This window comes from Eriocheir sinensis, unplaced genomic scaffold (genome assembly GCF_024679095.1).
Source record: "Eriocheir sinensis breed Jianghai 21 unplaced genomic scaffold, ASM2467909v1 Scaffold440, whole genome shotgun sequence".
In the NCBI taxonomy this organism is placed as follows: domain Eukaryota; kingdom Metazoa; phylum Arthropoda; class Malacostraca; order Decapoda; family Varunidae; genus Eriocheir; species Eriocheir sinensis.
Window position 1 is genome coordinate 331,581 of NW_026111766.1, and position 15,593 is coordinate 347,173.

Consider the following 15,593-nt stretch of genomic DNA (forward strand, 5'->3'; position numbering starts at 1 on the left):
GAGAAGAAGTGGAGGGAAGAAACTGAAAGGGAAAGTGATAAAGGAAAGTGTAAATGCGAGGAGGAAGAGAAAGAGAAGGAAGGAAAAAAGGGAGCTGTTAGTGGAGGAAGAGAAAGATAGAGAAAATATTGGGAAAGTTGCGGAAAAACGTGTGATTGGAGAGAGAGAAAAAAGTGTAGGGGCGAGAGAGAGAAAGTGGACGATAGAGAAAGTTAAATGCTGGATAATAAGAGAGGCGGGACAAGGGACTGAGAAGGAGAAGAAGGAACGGCAATAATGGAAAGAGGGATACCAGTTGAGAGTGGAGGAAAAGGAAAAGGGAGGAAGGAACTAGGAAAAGGAGACACTGAGGGGAAAAAGGAAGGAAAGGAGAAAAAGAAGTAAGAAAGAAAGGGAGAAGGGAAGTGTGAAGCGAGCATAGAAGAAAGGAAGGAAGGAAGGAAGGAAGGAAATAAGAGTTTAAGGGAGTGAGGAAGGAAGTAAGGGAGAGAGACAATAAGGAAGTAGGGAGGTGAAGGAGTAAGGAAGTAAAAAGTAGGACTGAAAAAGGAGGGGGGAGGGAACGGAGGAAAAGGAGGAGAGAAAACTTCAAACGGGAAGGAAGGGAAGACAAGCGAGGTGTGAGGACAGGAAAAGGAAGAAGGGAGGAAAAAAAAGTATCTCTAAGCTAATTTCTCTCTCTCTCTCTCTCTCTCTCTCTCTCTCTCTCTCTCTCTCTCTCTCTCTCTCTCTCTTTTCTGTGAATTAGAGTCTCGGTCTCTTTTAGCTGGCGGACATGTGTTTGCCCTGAGCGATTTACGTTATCATATATTGTTCTCATTATCTTTTCCATCTATTATCTTATTCGCGGCATGCATTGTGTTCTCTCTATCTTTCTCTCTTTCATTCTTTCTTGACCGTTCTTTACCTCGCGATCTCCCGGCATTTAGGTCAGCAAATTTGTGCATCATCACGATTACTATTTTTCTTTTATAATCCACTGCCAGACCAAGGCCTTTCCTAGTGTCCTCCTCCTCTCTGTCTGGTGTTCGTGTACGCAATCCTGCTCAGGTAAAGTTTCTTTATATTCATCTTCACCTGCTCATCTGTCTCCCACACACACACACACACACACACACACACACACACACACACACACACACACACACACACACACACACACACACAAACATACACACCAACACACACACACACACACACACACACACACACACACACACACACACACACACACACACACACACACACACACACACACACACACACACACACACACACACACACACACACACACACACACACACACACACACACACACACACACACACACACACACACACACACACACACACACACACACACACACACACACACACACACACACACACACACACACACACACACACACACACACACACACACACACACACACACAGCTCACCACCCTTCAGGCCCGCTACCAACACCTCCTCCAGCATTTCGCCACCAAACTCCTTCACCACCCACGACACAGGAGCCTGCTCCCCCCGATAGCTCCCCTTCCCCGCCACAATGTCCGATACCACAACAAGCTGCTCCCCATACGTGCGCTTACTGACAGGTATAAGAACAGTGCAGTACCCACAGTAGTGACAATCCTGAATACATAGACTCTCTACTCCTAAGTTACTTTAAAGTTTGTAGTTTTAACGATCTCCCTGTATGATAATATGTATATTTTCAGCTCTCGAGCTGCTTCTCCCTAAATAAACCGTAGATTATTATTATTATTAACACACACACACACACACACACACACACACACACACACACACACACACACACACACACACACACACACACACACACAGTCCATCCATCTGACGCCCCCTGGATCAACCCCACCGTCAAGAGGCTCATCTCGCAGAGAAACAGGGCCCACAACACAGACCCTGCCCGCTACAGACAGCTCAGGAACAGAGTCATCAGGGAGATCAAAACCGCCAGAGCAAACTATTATCCTGAAAAAATACACCATCTTAAACAGGCCAACAACAGACAGTGGTATCACAAGGTCAGGTCTCTTTGTGGACTTGGCAAACATTCACCCTCCTTCCCTTGCACTTCACATTTATCACCTGACCGAGCGGCCGAGGAGATAAATACCCATTTCGCGGGTATCTGTCAAAGCCTCCCAAAACTTGATCTCACCGCCCTCCCCTCATACCTACCATCCCCCTCTCCACCCCTCTCCGTCCACGAGGTTGACGTTTTCAATAAATTAAAGAAATTAAGGACGCACAGAGCTACCACACCCACTGACCTCCCATTCAAAATCTATAAGGAATTTGCCCCTGAACTTGCCACCCCCATTTGCTCCATAATAAATGCTTCACTTGAACAAAACACTTCCCCTAGCGACTGGAAAACTTCCTTTGTCACTCCCATCCCCAAAACTTCCAGCCCACAGTCCCTTAATGACCTAAGGCCAATCGCCATCACGCCCATTCCCAGCCTCATTTTTGAAGATTTTATTTTTAACTGGGCTTATGATGATATTAGTAGCCTCATAGACATCCAACAATTTGGCAACATGAAGCACTCCTCCACCACTCATTGCCTGGTCAGCTTTCTAGATTTCACACACAGCCACCTGGACAAACGAGACACCTCCCTTGCCCTTGCTTTTGTCGACTTCAGGAAAGCATTTGACCTTGTAGACCACACTGTTGTCATTACTAAGGCCATTGAGCTGGGGCTTCACCCTAATATTGTATCGTGGCTGACTGATTTCCTCAGCGCACGCCAGCAAATAGTTCGCTCCCAGGGCTCGGTCTCCCCTCCTCTTGAGCTGACGTGTGGCGTCCCGCAAGGCACTAAAATGGGTCCGCTTTGCTTCTTGGTGCTCATTAATAACGCCCTCATGGAAACACCGCATCCCTGGAAATATGTTGACGACAGCACCTTGGGCGTCCCCGTCAACATCAGGGATCCAGACTATGCACCTCTTCAAGCGTCGCTCGACAACCTTCAGGCATGGACGGTGGACAATAATGCCACTATTAACCACACCAAGACCATGGTGATGCACGTTTGCACGTCCAAGAGAGATGTGCCACCTCCACTGCTGTCTATAGGCTCACACCGCCTCCAGGTTGTCCAGTCCACCAAACTACTCAGCATCACTATGGACAACCAACTCAACTGGAAGCTCCCCGTCTCCAACACCGTCAGAGCAGCCTCCTACAAGCTGTACATGCTGCGTAGACTCAGGACGCTGGGTGCACCGGCTGCTGAGCTGTGCAGTATTTACACATCTTTCATACTGCCAAAACTCATGTATGCCTCCCCGGCGTGGTCATCGTCCCTTACCCTCACCCAACAACAGCAGCTTGAGAGGGTTCAAAAGAGGGCATTCAGGGTCATTTTAGGCCCTGACTACCACGCCTACGACAATGCCCTGACCACCCTGAGTCTCCCGAGGCTCTCTGACAGGCACCACGACGCCCTCAGAAAATTCGGCGTCTCCCTGCTTCACCATCCTCGCCACCGCCATCTCCTGCCACCCGACGCCCCTCCCCCGCCCGCTTCACCAGACACCACAACATACTCACGCCCTTCAGAGCGCCGCGTACTGACCGTTACAAACGAGGCGCAGTACCAGCGATAGTGAGGATTATAAACAATGCCCAGCAGTGATAGTCAAACCCAAAGGGCCGCAGTGCAGATTAACACCTGACCGCCACCCTCTCAGTGCTCCCTTTAAGTACGTGTCAGCATTGTATATAAAACAATAAACTATATAGTAATAATTTATTTTTTCCACTGTTCACGGCAGTCCTTGTTTTCTTGATAATTAATTATTTTTCTGCTTTTCATAGCACACCGTGTTGTCTTGGTAGACAATTATTATTTTTTCTATCATACATAGCATACCCTGTTTTCTTGACAGCCAATTATTTTTCTAGTCCTTATTCCACCTTGTATCTCAGATTTCCAGTCTATTTACATATATACAAAATCTTATGCTTAATGTCATTACATCATTTTTTCTGCCTTTTAAACAACGCAAACATACTGAAAAAAATAGATTTCATTCTGATCACTTGATAGCTATCTTATAATGGAAGCGCATTAGCTATCCACCTTGCTGCCTAGGCGCAGTGTGTAGCTAGGCATGGATGCCCGATGGATGGTAGGCGTCCGTCAGGTATAGAATCATTACGAAGGAGCAGCCCACTGACCACTCACCCAAGATCTCTTCTATAGATTTTGCACTCACCCTCCTGCCCTGACCACTGCCGCCACCTGCCTCAAAACACGTGCACTGAGGCTGAGCAGCGTTGCCAGATTATCATGCTCACCACCTTGTATTTTCCGGTTTTCGACACTTGACTGCAGCGAAGAGACTTCAGTAATATAACCATTTTAAGGATAACTGTAAATGAATCGAGTTTTGCGGAAGGAGCAGACAGTTTTTGGGTCTGAGATCGGGAAATATAAGAGGCTGAGTAAGGCAATCTGACAACGTAGGTGCACTCGCAGTCTACATATACACAGTCAGCCAGCCACGGGACACCTGTCAAAAGTGAGTCCAGTCGGCGCAGTGACGTTACGCGCACCGAGACTCCTACTCACCTCACCTGTCCCGCACGATGACACATTCTCATAAATAATTCTGTAGTTCGCTTACATTATCTTATAACTATAATTTGACAACTGCATTCCGTTCAGGAGACATTCCTTTATAAAGTGTAATCGTTTATAACATTATTCCTTTAAGTACTTACTCAGGAAATAATTATAAATAAATAGTGTTATAAACATCGGAGCACAGCTTTCACTTCAACTCACCGAAACGTCTTTATTATTGGTTATTGCTATTTTTTCCCTGAGTCTCGAAAGTTCTGCATTCACTGCCGAGCCTAATGGTACAAACAGAAATTGTCTGTCATGTGTCTGAGGCAAGATATAACGAATAAAACATAAGCATGTACCACGTGAGCATCCATTACACAGCCTCTCCCCTCCCAGTAAGCCAGAGAGCGAGCCAGTCATCAGCGGCCTCCTCACAAATTGTCTGAAGGCGCCACGGCTCTCACTATATCTTTATCTTATCGTTATATCTTGCCTCAGACACATGACAGACAATTTCTGTTTGTACCATTAGGCTCGGCAGTGAATGCAGAACTTTCGATACTCAGGGAAAAAATAGCAATAACCAGTAATAAAGACGTTTCGGTGAGTTGAATTGAAAGCTGTGCTCCGATGTTTATAACACTATTTATTTATAGTTATTTCCTGAGTAAGTATTTAAAGGAATACTGTTATAAACGATTACATTTCATAAAGGCATGTCTCCTGAACGGAATGCAGTTGTCAAATTATAGTTGGAAGATAATGTAAGCGAACTACAGAAGTATTTATGAGAATGTGTCATCATGCGGGGCAGGTGAGGTGAGTAAAAGTCTCGGCGTGCGTGACGTCACTACCCCCACCCCCCCATGCGCGGGCAAAGGGTTGTCCGGTCTGGCTGGCTGACTGTGTGTATGTATGTAGACTGTGGTATGTAGACTGTTGGTGCACTCTCTTGGGCCGTGCTCGCGTCGGTCACCCGGGAGCCTTGCTACGGTGCGGAGTTATAAGTGTTTGCGTGCATCTACGGAAGCGATCCAAGGTAAGAAGTCTTGAAATCTTGAGTTTTAGGTATACTATTGTCGTTATTATGCATATTGTGTTCACTATGGAGAGCACTGATGAGTCCTAAACAGGTGTAGTCAAATATTCTTGTGAGACACTCTCTCTCTCTCTCTCTCTCTCTCTCTCTCTCTCTCTCTCTCTCTCTCTCTCTCTCTCTCCATCCTGCCTCGGAAGGTTTGGTCGGGTGAGGCGGACCACCGCGGGTCGCTAATTCCCCTTTCGGCCGTTGTAAGTATTTAAACAAGTAAAAGTTGTGTTTTTTTTACTTTTACTGCAACGGATGCCGAGCAATTGGGTGTTCAAGACAACAGTGAGGACGTTTTCAGAAACACCCAGCATATTTGTATTATTTTGTTGAGAAAAGGAAATCTTGTTGGCTGCTCATTATGTCCACCATTATACCATACTTTGTATTGCTGTTTTATATTGTACAGCACGGTTCATTTGAGCATATGATGCTGGACGACATATAATCACAACAATAAATATAGTAGTAGGCTATTGCTAAATAAATATAAATAGCCTACTCTTGAAAAAAAAAACTAAGACGTATTTGTGGAGTTTAGAACGTCGTAGTTTTACTTTTCTTTCACCACACAGTCGTGGGAAGAGTGATGATGTTATAATAAACGAATGGAATTAGTTAAGTGTCCGACAAAAACAAGTTCGTTTGGGTGGTGTCCCAGCCTCTCCCCAGCCTTGTTGCATCACCCCAATACATCACTCACTGATAATATGTCAGCTGTTTAGCTACTATTTGGATTTGTGTATTAGGTATTATCTATACATTACATAAGGCTATATAGTGCTATGAATGTGTCGCTTTTCAGAATGATAACAATAACTTTTATAAATAACATATGTGACAACGTTGCTCTCCGACTTTGTCTGCGATCAAGAACACTCCCTCCTCCCAGATCTTCACCCGCGATGGCAATTACTGATTGTTACTCGGACTCGTTCTCGTGTGCTCCACAAATGGAATAACTTGTTTACAATGTGACGGAGGAGGAGTCGATAAACAGTTAAATTTGCATTCTCTAGAAAGGCGAAGGGTGTGTGGAGACATGATCGATGTTTTTAAATGATGAAGGGCTTTAATAAGGGAGACATTCATAAGGTTTTGTTGGTAAGAGAACCGGGTAGGACACGAAGTAATGGGTTTAAACTGGATAAATTCAGATTCAACAGGGACATAGGCAAAAATTGGTTTACTAACAGGTTGGTGGCAGGTGGATGAGTGGAATAGGCTTAGCAGTCATGTGGTGAGTGCCAATACAATTGTCACATTCAAAAATAGACTAGATAAATTCATGGACAGCGATATTAGGTGGGGTTAGATACACGGGAGCTTAGGCTCAAAGGAGCTGCCTTGTACAGGCCTACCGGGCTCTTGTAGACTCCTGCGTTCTTATGTTCTTATGTATACATTACATAAGGCTATATAGTGCTATGAATGTGTCGCTTTTCAGAATGATAACAATAACTTTTATAAATAACATATGTGACAACGTTGCTCTCCGACTTTGTCTGCGATCAAGAACACTCCCTCCTCCCAGATCTTCACCCGCGATGGCAATTACTGATTGTTATTCGGACTCGTTCTCGTGTGCTCCACAAATGGAAGAACTTATTTACAATGTGACGGAGGAGGAGTCGACGTCTGTCCTTTATTCTGCTAATTCTGGCTAGGTTTGACAGGCTGAACGGGCCCCATTCAAATGGACTTCATAGCCGAGTCTGAATACTTATATAGAAGGCTACTAAGCCCTTGCCCTGGTAGTGCTCTAAGGAAAGCCACCCTCCTCTACGAGCGAGTGTGTGTGTGTGTGTGTCAGTGTGTGTGTGTGTCAGTGTGTGTGTGTGTCACACGTGTATTGAGTTGACAGCATGCACACAACGACGTCCCCTTTCATCCTGGCATCCCCTTTATCCTGCTACAGCGGCGTGGCAGTGGTTCAACAGCAGCGCCGACACATGCCATGCTGTGTAGCTTATCGTCTTGAAAATATTGTTTGCCTAAACGAAAATGCCTGAAGATGTGAAGCACTCAAATGACCCCTGTGTGTTGGACGTGCGGGAAGAAATGGTAAGCTTGTTTTTTTTAGTTCTTTACGAGTATGGTAGTTAATCAATCGTCACACACAACACCAATTTCGCTAACTCGTTCAGTCATAAGTCAGATTATGGTGGTTGTTCTGAAATAAAACTGCAAGTTTGTGCACATAGCAATAGCATATAAACTAAGGCTAACTTTATATTATGTTGCATTACTTGACTGTATTGCAAGGTTCTGGTGTTGACGGGACAAATTACGCTAACATTTTTTTTTTTTTTTGTGTGTGTGTGTGTGTGTGTGTGTGCGTGTTGTTAGCTTTCTTTTCACGCTCATGCTTTGACACGGTCCATTCATGTTAAAATTACATACAAATATTACGACAGCTTCACTCTGATGAATATGAAGCAGAAAATAATCAGTGGAGTGCGTTCATTATAAAAAAAAATAAAAAGGGTAAACAAATCACTTGTTGGATGACTATCAGGAGGGAAAGACTTTTTTTAGGTGTTTCCCGTAGCTACGGTAGGCTCTCTTGAGGGACTTCCTGCACGGCCCCAGCCCGTTAGTGGCGCAGGCGAATTTTATTACTAGTGGCTGCCGTGATATGACTCTGCCGGGAGCATGCTGCCCCCCGGTGCTCCACTTAAAGGGAGTCGCTGAAATTAGGGTTGATTGAAGATCTGGGTAGCATGTGGGTAATTTTCCACCACTCGGCGATGACTAGAAATATCATCGTGTTGAGGCGGGACTCGAACCTAGGTCCACGGGCTCACCACGCCCGCATGCTGACCACTCGGCCATCGCCTCCCCATATATACTTAAACAAAGAGGTAGGCAAAGAGTTAATGAGAAAGCTGCTGGACAATCATCAAGGTGAAAAGAATGAGAATGTTCTTAAAGACATATACAAAATTCATCTGCCTCTTTGATCAAGTATTTTTACTATACAAATACATAACGGTACATATGTAAACATGACATAATATGGCGAAATGTGAGCAAAGAAACGTAAGTTGTGAAATTATGATGATAATTTTTTTGGGGGAGGGGGGATTTGAGTAAAAGATAGTAGACCGACATTGGTTACAAGCATACTAAACAAAGTTGTATGGAAACCTAATATTGTATTTAGCGGACGATAAAGAAAAAAATATATGAATAACATTTCGGCACATTGATAGGATCTGCTTGTCATAAGTTTTATAAAGTATTTTCGGTAATATCTATTGGTCATGACAGGCTTATTTAATATTAATGGTAATAACAGTATGTAATGATAGCCTAAAAGGTATTTAGAGAAAGATCTGTTTGTCATGGCTGCCAAACATACTAAGAGTAAGATCGGTCTGTTGTTCAAAGATTGCTCCCTCCCTGTAGGGGGAGCACGGGCCTTTGCCAATTGCGGCCAACGGCGTAGCAGGGTGCCGACAAACCGACTTTATCGGCTGACGTCAGCCGAGCCGACCAAGTCGGTTTGTCGACGAGGACAGGCGTGTCTCATCAGTCTGTTGCGACAGCCTGATGAATACATAAGGAAGCTTTGTTGATCATGACAAACTAATAAATATATTTCGGATACGATTAAAAAAAAGTAGTAAAGGCTTGGCTACTCTGCCAGTGTAAATTTAGACAAACAAATATTTAACATAATACAAAGTTTTTCCTTCTTCCGGAGTAACCCATTGCCTGCGAAATGCATTATATTCATTGTGAGATAAAGCTGAATTTGAGGTTTAGATGAGATGTCAGCATTAGCAGGTAAGTCAGGGATAACATTTAACTTAAAAGCACTTTAAGAACGAAAAGGTAGGGTAAAAAAATTGGCAAATTCTATGCACACTATAGTCTGTTCAAACCGACTGCTCATCTGGGGCTTTCTCTCTCGGCTCACGTGGTGGTGACATTCGCTCGCATGTGCCCTTGGTGCTACATGTTTTTATATCAGTCACCTTAGCTCACCTTTCATACAAGACAGACAATTTTACTCAACACCATTAAACGCAGCAATGATTGTAGGTTGTAAATATACTTGTCACAGCTCGGTGAAACAAAAGTTTAAAAAAAATCAGTAATATATAAGTTATCTTTCACTTCTTATATTCATGTCATGGGTATATCATGACATGGATGTGACAAGTTTATACCACCTTTTCAAGTAATTTATATTTGAAGTAAATAATGATTTAACGCAGATATAAACCATCTCATACTAAAGAAGAATCTCATGAATATGATGTTATAACAAGACCCAATATAAGAGAAGCACGAAATGATTTGTCTAAACATATTGCGTCCCCTACAACAAGGGTGTTTTATTCTTCTGGGGCACCATTGGCAATCTCAGTGTGCGTCCATATTTATCCTTAATATAAATTAAGTTTATTTATCAGATTTACTGGACTCAGTAATACGAGAGGACATTATTTTAGATCAACTGAAAAAAAAATAGATGATCTAACTTTGAAAATGTTTAGCATTTTGGGTATCCTATTTGACAAGGGTCTAATTTTTGTGGTGGTAAGTACTTATATTTGTCTCAATAGTCCTTTACCAAAAACCTTAACACATACTTAACAGTTGCTTCTCTGCGAACTTTCTTTCGTTCCCTTAATTATAGAAACGGGGAGAGAGAGAGAGAGAGAGAGAGAGAGAGAGAGAGAGAATTTGCCCGAGTAGCTGAAGAGAGGCATTAGTGTTTGGTGATATCCAGCGACACTGTAATACAAAGAAACACCCAATTCACCCCCCTCGCTCCTCCCTGCCCGCAGATAGACAACCAGTTCGGGCGCCGCGCGGTGAGGTACCATTGTTCAGCGGGCAGCGGCGGGGCAGCGGTGGGCCTCTTCCTGGTGCCCGGCATGGGAGGCAGCATGAGTGGCAGTCGGGCCAAGGTTCTGCGCTCGTTCGCCCTGACACACGGCCTGCCATTTCTTAGGTAGGAAAAAGAATGATTGTTTTTACGACTCGACATTTGATCACCCTTTTTAACCATAGTTCCAAAATATATTTTGAATTCAAGCAAAAAGTTTTTATTATTATTATTATTATTATTATTATTATTATTATTATTATTATTATTATTATTATTATTATTATTATTATTATTATTATTATTATTATTATTATTATTATTATTATTATTATTATTATTATTATTATTATTATTATTATTATTATTATTATTATTATTATTATTTTTATTATTATTATTATTATTATTATTATTATTATTATTATTATTATTATCATTATCATTATCATGATTATTATTATTATTATTATTATTATTTTTTTTTATAATTATTATTATTATTATTATTATTATTATTATTATTATTATTATTATTATTATTATTATTATTATTATTATTATTATTATTATTATTATTATTATTATTATTATCATTATTATTATTATTATTATTATTATTATTATTATTATTATTATTATTATTATTATTATTATTATTATTATTATTATTATTATTATTATTATTATTATTATTATTATTACTATTTTTATTATTATTATTATTATTATTATTATTATTATTATTACTATTACTATTACTATTGCTATCAGATAGGTAAAAAAAAAAAAATGTTTTTACGTCTTAATTCTCGTTCTGTTTTCGACTATAGTTCTAAGATATATTTTGGAATGAAGGAAAGTTTATTATTGATGTTACCATTGTTAAACAGAGCTCAGTAAGTGGAGTCGGACGATTAGAAATACTACAAATTATCACGTCTTAGCTATGACACACGTAAGGCGTAAGAATAAAGGGAATAATGGAGGTCTGACAAACTGATTGGATCAAGCAACGAAGTATTAATCTTGACCGTGGCCCCCACGAAGCGCCAGAGGCCATGTCATCACCTTGCAGGGCCAAGGCAGGTAAACCGGGTGTTTGTGTCGCTCACCAAGATCTGATCACGTGCTGGACTCGCGATCCCTATAGCCAGTAACCTCCCCGGGTGAGCTTTAGAGCTCCCCTGACGGATCTGTGGGTACACCTAGAACCTCACATCGCGCACACACACACACACACACACACACACACAAACCCGGGAAGCGGGACACAACCCCCTAACACACACAGACACACACACACACACACACACACACACAAACCCAGGAAGCGGGACACAACCCCCGACCGACACCCCCCGGTACCCACTCACTGCTGGGTAGACATGGGGCACGGATTGAGACTGCCCATCCGTCTTCACTTCATCCTGGAATCGAACACGGAACTTTTCATTTGTGAGGCGAGCATGCTAACTGTGTGTGGTGTGTGTGTGGGGGGGGGGGGGGGGTGAACGCATACCCTCACTGGTCTACTGACGCTATTTCAGTTGTAACACGTCCCATTCAACTGTCCCGCAATACTTTTCCCTCCATGTGACTTTTCTCCTGGGTTCTAGAAGCGATGCCACATCCATGCTGAATATTATCTGAAGCAAAAGTTCAATTAGAAATGACAGGAAGAGATTGTATATAGCAAACATAATTCATCACTTTACTAGTTTTATTTTGCTTCTAGTTGATAAGAGAGGGGATTGTTGTGCCGCCCTGTCTTGGGATGTAATGGCAGGTTTGTTGCTTCAGCTTTGACTACACGTATTTGGGATCATCTGTGGCCGAGGAACACTGTGAGCCGTGGAACCTGATCTCGCTGTGGCTGGACGACGCGAGACACATGCTGCGGCTTGCTCGTGGGAGGCGGTTGGTGCTCGTAGGCTTCTCCATCGGCGTCACGGTGCGTTTCCTGGGGGGCGGGGAGAGGGGAGGTGTGTGTATATATGTAGAGAGAATTGGGGTAGGTAATCACGGTAGAGTTGGCCCAATCTCCACAGCCGCCCACGCACCCTGTCCACCATTTCCCTTGTCGACAGGTGGCGCTACAGCTCGCCCTGGGGCATCCCGAACGGGTGTGTGGCCTGGTGCTGTGTTCGCCCGTGTTCAACATCACGCAGATCCTTCCTCCGCGGCACAGGCGATGCCCCTTGATCTGGATTATCTCCATGTTCCTGAGGTGCAAGCTCTCGGTACAGCACATGCGCAAGTTTCTTCGCGACGCTGCGCAGTACAAGTTCACCCTCAGGCCCGACGCTGTGCCCGTGACCTGCCCTGTGAGAATCGTCCAAGGCATGCAGGTGTGTGTGTGTGTGTGTGTGTGTGTGTGTGTGTGTGTGTGTCCCATGTTTGTCCACGCGTAGTGAAATGAGCGTCGTCGTCACCTAAGAGTTATTTTCACTAATTATATAACATTCAAACATACTTTACTTAAATTTCCTCCACCCCCTCTACCCGACTCCCTCACTCCGAACATCCCCCCCACCACCACCATAAACCACTCCTCCCTCCCCCTCTCCTTCCCCTCCAGCTCTCTCCAACCCCCAAAAATACCCCCACCCACTCATCCCTCATCCCTCCCTCCCCCACCCGGAATTTCCCCTCCACCACCACCATACTCCACTCCCCCTCCCCCTCTAATTTATCTCCATCTCATAAAAAACCCTCCACCCAATCATCCCTCATCCCTACTCCCCTAACCCCCCATACCCCCTCACCCCAACCACACAGCCACCAGCCCGGCCCTCCACCCCCACTCCCTACTTCCAACACATCCCTTCCCACTCCAATACTCCAAACTCTTTCCGTCCCTACCTTCCTTCATTAACGCCTTCGTGGTGCAGTGGTTAGCGTGCTGAGCCACGAATCTGCGGGGCGTGGTTCGAATCCCGACCCGATCTGTCGGCGTGCAGATCACTCAGCTGTTTCTGTTGTTGTTGTTGTTGTTTTTGATGTTGGAGTTATTGTCGATGATGTTATTGCTGTTGTTGTGTGTATTTAGTTTTTCTTATCTTGAGGCAGATTTTGATTTAAGAACAAACTTTTTGCCTTGCGTTTCCGATGACAATATATTTTCTATGACAAAAAGAACATGGCTCCTCCAGCATTTTGAATTGCCGATCTCTGTGCCAAGTAATGAGATTGATGATGGCCGTTTGCAGGACATTGGAAAGGCTATATTACACTATATGCTCCGTTAATAAACAAGTGTCAAGTCAGTGGTGGTCCCTCGCAGGACATCTTCCCGTACACGAACGCCATCGTGCTGGGGGAGGCGCTGGCGGCCTCGGACGTGACAGTGACGCTGGTGAAGGCGGCGGACCACTACCTCCTGGACCACGGCAGCCTGGACGCTGTGACCCGCGGCGTGGCCTGCATCCTGGCCACGCTGTGAGGGGTGTGTGTGTGTGTGTGTGTGTGTGTGTGTGTGTGTGTGTGTGTGTGTGTGTGTGTGTGCGTGTGTGTGTGTGTGTGTGTGTGTGTGTGTGTGTGTGTGTGTGTGTGTGTGTGTGTGTGTGTGTGTGTGTGTGTGTGTGTGTGTGTGTGTGTGTGTGTGTGTGTGTGTGTGTGTGTGTGTGTGTGTGTGTGTGTGTGTGTGTGTGTGTGTTTAGGGAGTGTGCAAGGAGACTGAATAATATTCCAATGTTTTGTTGCTATTGTTGTTTACAATTTTTTTTATCTTGATGTAGCTAGAGATTATTATTTATACAAGTGTGTGTGTATATATATATATATATATATATATATATATATATATATATATATATATATATATATATATATATATATATATATATATATATATATATATATATATATATATATCTGAAATATTTTGATGTTTCAGTCTCTTTTTCTAAATGTAAGTTGAGCAACATTACTGTTCCGGTGACGCTGCACGCACAAACACACGGAAGCAGTGTGGTTATTTATTAACCTGTTTGTTATTTTTTTATGTTGAAGTGTTGTAACGCTAAAACAGGAAAACATATTTTCATGATGATACACAAATGACTCAGATGATAGTAATAATGATGAAAACATCTATATACATCTTTTTTTCCTCATCTCTCCTATCACGTCACAGTACACGCACTCTGTATGCTCAGTGTTGTTCCTTCATGTGAAGGCCACAGCCTCCACCACGATGAGCGAGCCACCCGTGTATTCCTTCCAGATATTCATGCCAATTTTGCACAGTCACCATCACAACACCATTGGTAATGTTGATGGCTGTGCCTTAGCTACAATGCATAGCATTACTCACTTCAGTGCAATCACTGCATAATGACAGGTATGGCGCATTAGATATTTATCATAAGAGTAACCAAATATTTTGGCTATGAAAAAGGAAATATCCTAATCAGGTAGTAGTGAAAACAAAACATATAGTATATGAAAATACTACATGAAGCGGTTCAGACTGTGTGTGCGTGTGGCGAGAACACTGACTTGGCCCACGGTGTTATGGACTGGCTCAGCACGACTACATGGCGTTGTCGATACCTCCGCAGGACAAAGATCCGGATCTTCTTGTCACTTGTGCTTCTGGTCTTACACTATGGCTGTGAGACATGGACACTAAATGAGGACTTGGAGAGGCAGATTGATGCCTTTGGTAATAAGTGCCCACGCAGAATCATGATACGGCGCTAGAATGACTGTGTTAATTAACCCTATAAGCTCCGACGTTTTCAAATTTTCGCGCTCGTAACACCTACACACAAATCCTAAGTTAGTCGAGCTGACTAACTTTCCCTACTAGAGCCGAGGTGCCTGGAATGAGTGGCAAAGTTAGTCAGGCTGAGTAATATACTTTAGTCAAATTCTGACAAACCAACTAGTAAAGCTGAGTACGTCATTAGTAAAAAATATCTGACTAACTAATTCATAATATTCACTTTTGACTAACTGCATTGATCAAGCTGAGCATGTCCTTCATCAATATTGACTAACCACATCGTTCACACTGAGTATGGCCGTCATCAAAACAGC

At 43.2% G+C, this 15,593-nt stretch overlaps 1 protein-coding gene across 5 annotated transcripts in view; it reads left to right on the plus strand.

The window, feature by feature from the left end:
- LOC126992315 (palmitoyl-protein thioesterase ABHD10, mitochondrial-like) overlaps positions 1-14,282 on the plus strand; it is a 55,955-nt gene extending 41,673 nt beyond the window's left edge. The window contains exons 1-6 of one of the 5 annotated variants that reach the window (XM_050850983.1): positions 4,928-5,656; positions 7,623-7,768; positions 10,507-10,673; positions 12,351-12,501; positions 12,638-12,898; positions 13,760-13,900. In XM_050850983.1, the coding sequence (XP_050706940.1) occupies positions 7,709-7,768; positions 10,507-10,673; positions 12,351-12,501; positions 12,638-12,898; positions 13,760-13,798 (678 nt within the window). In that variant the 5' untranslated portion in view covers positions 4,928-5,656; positions 7,623-7,708 and the 3' untranslated portion in view covers positions 13,799-13,900. Of the gene's footprint in view, positions 1-4,927; positions 5,657-7,622; positions 7,769-10,506; positions 10,674-12,350; positions 12,502-12,637; positions 12,899-13,759 lie in introns of those variants that run through there. The other 4 variants (XM_050850981.1, XM_050850982.1, XM_050850984.1 and 1 more) reach the window with 4 other exon arrangements.
- Positions 14,283-15,593: the final 1,311 nt, after the last annotated feature.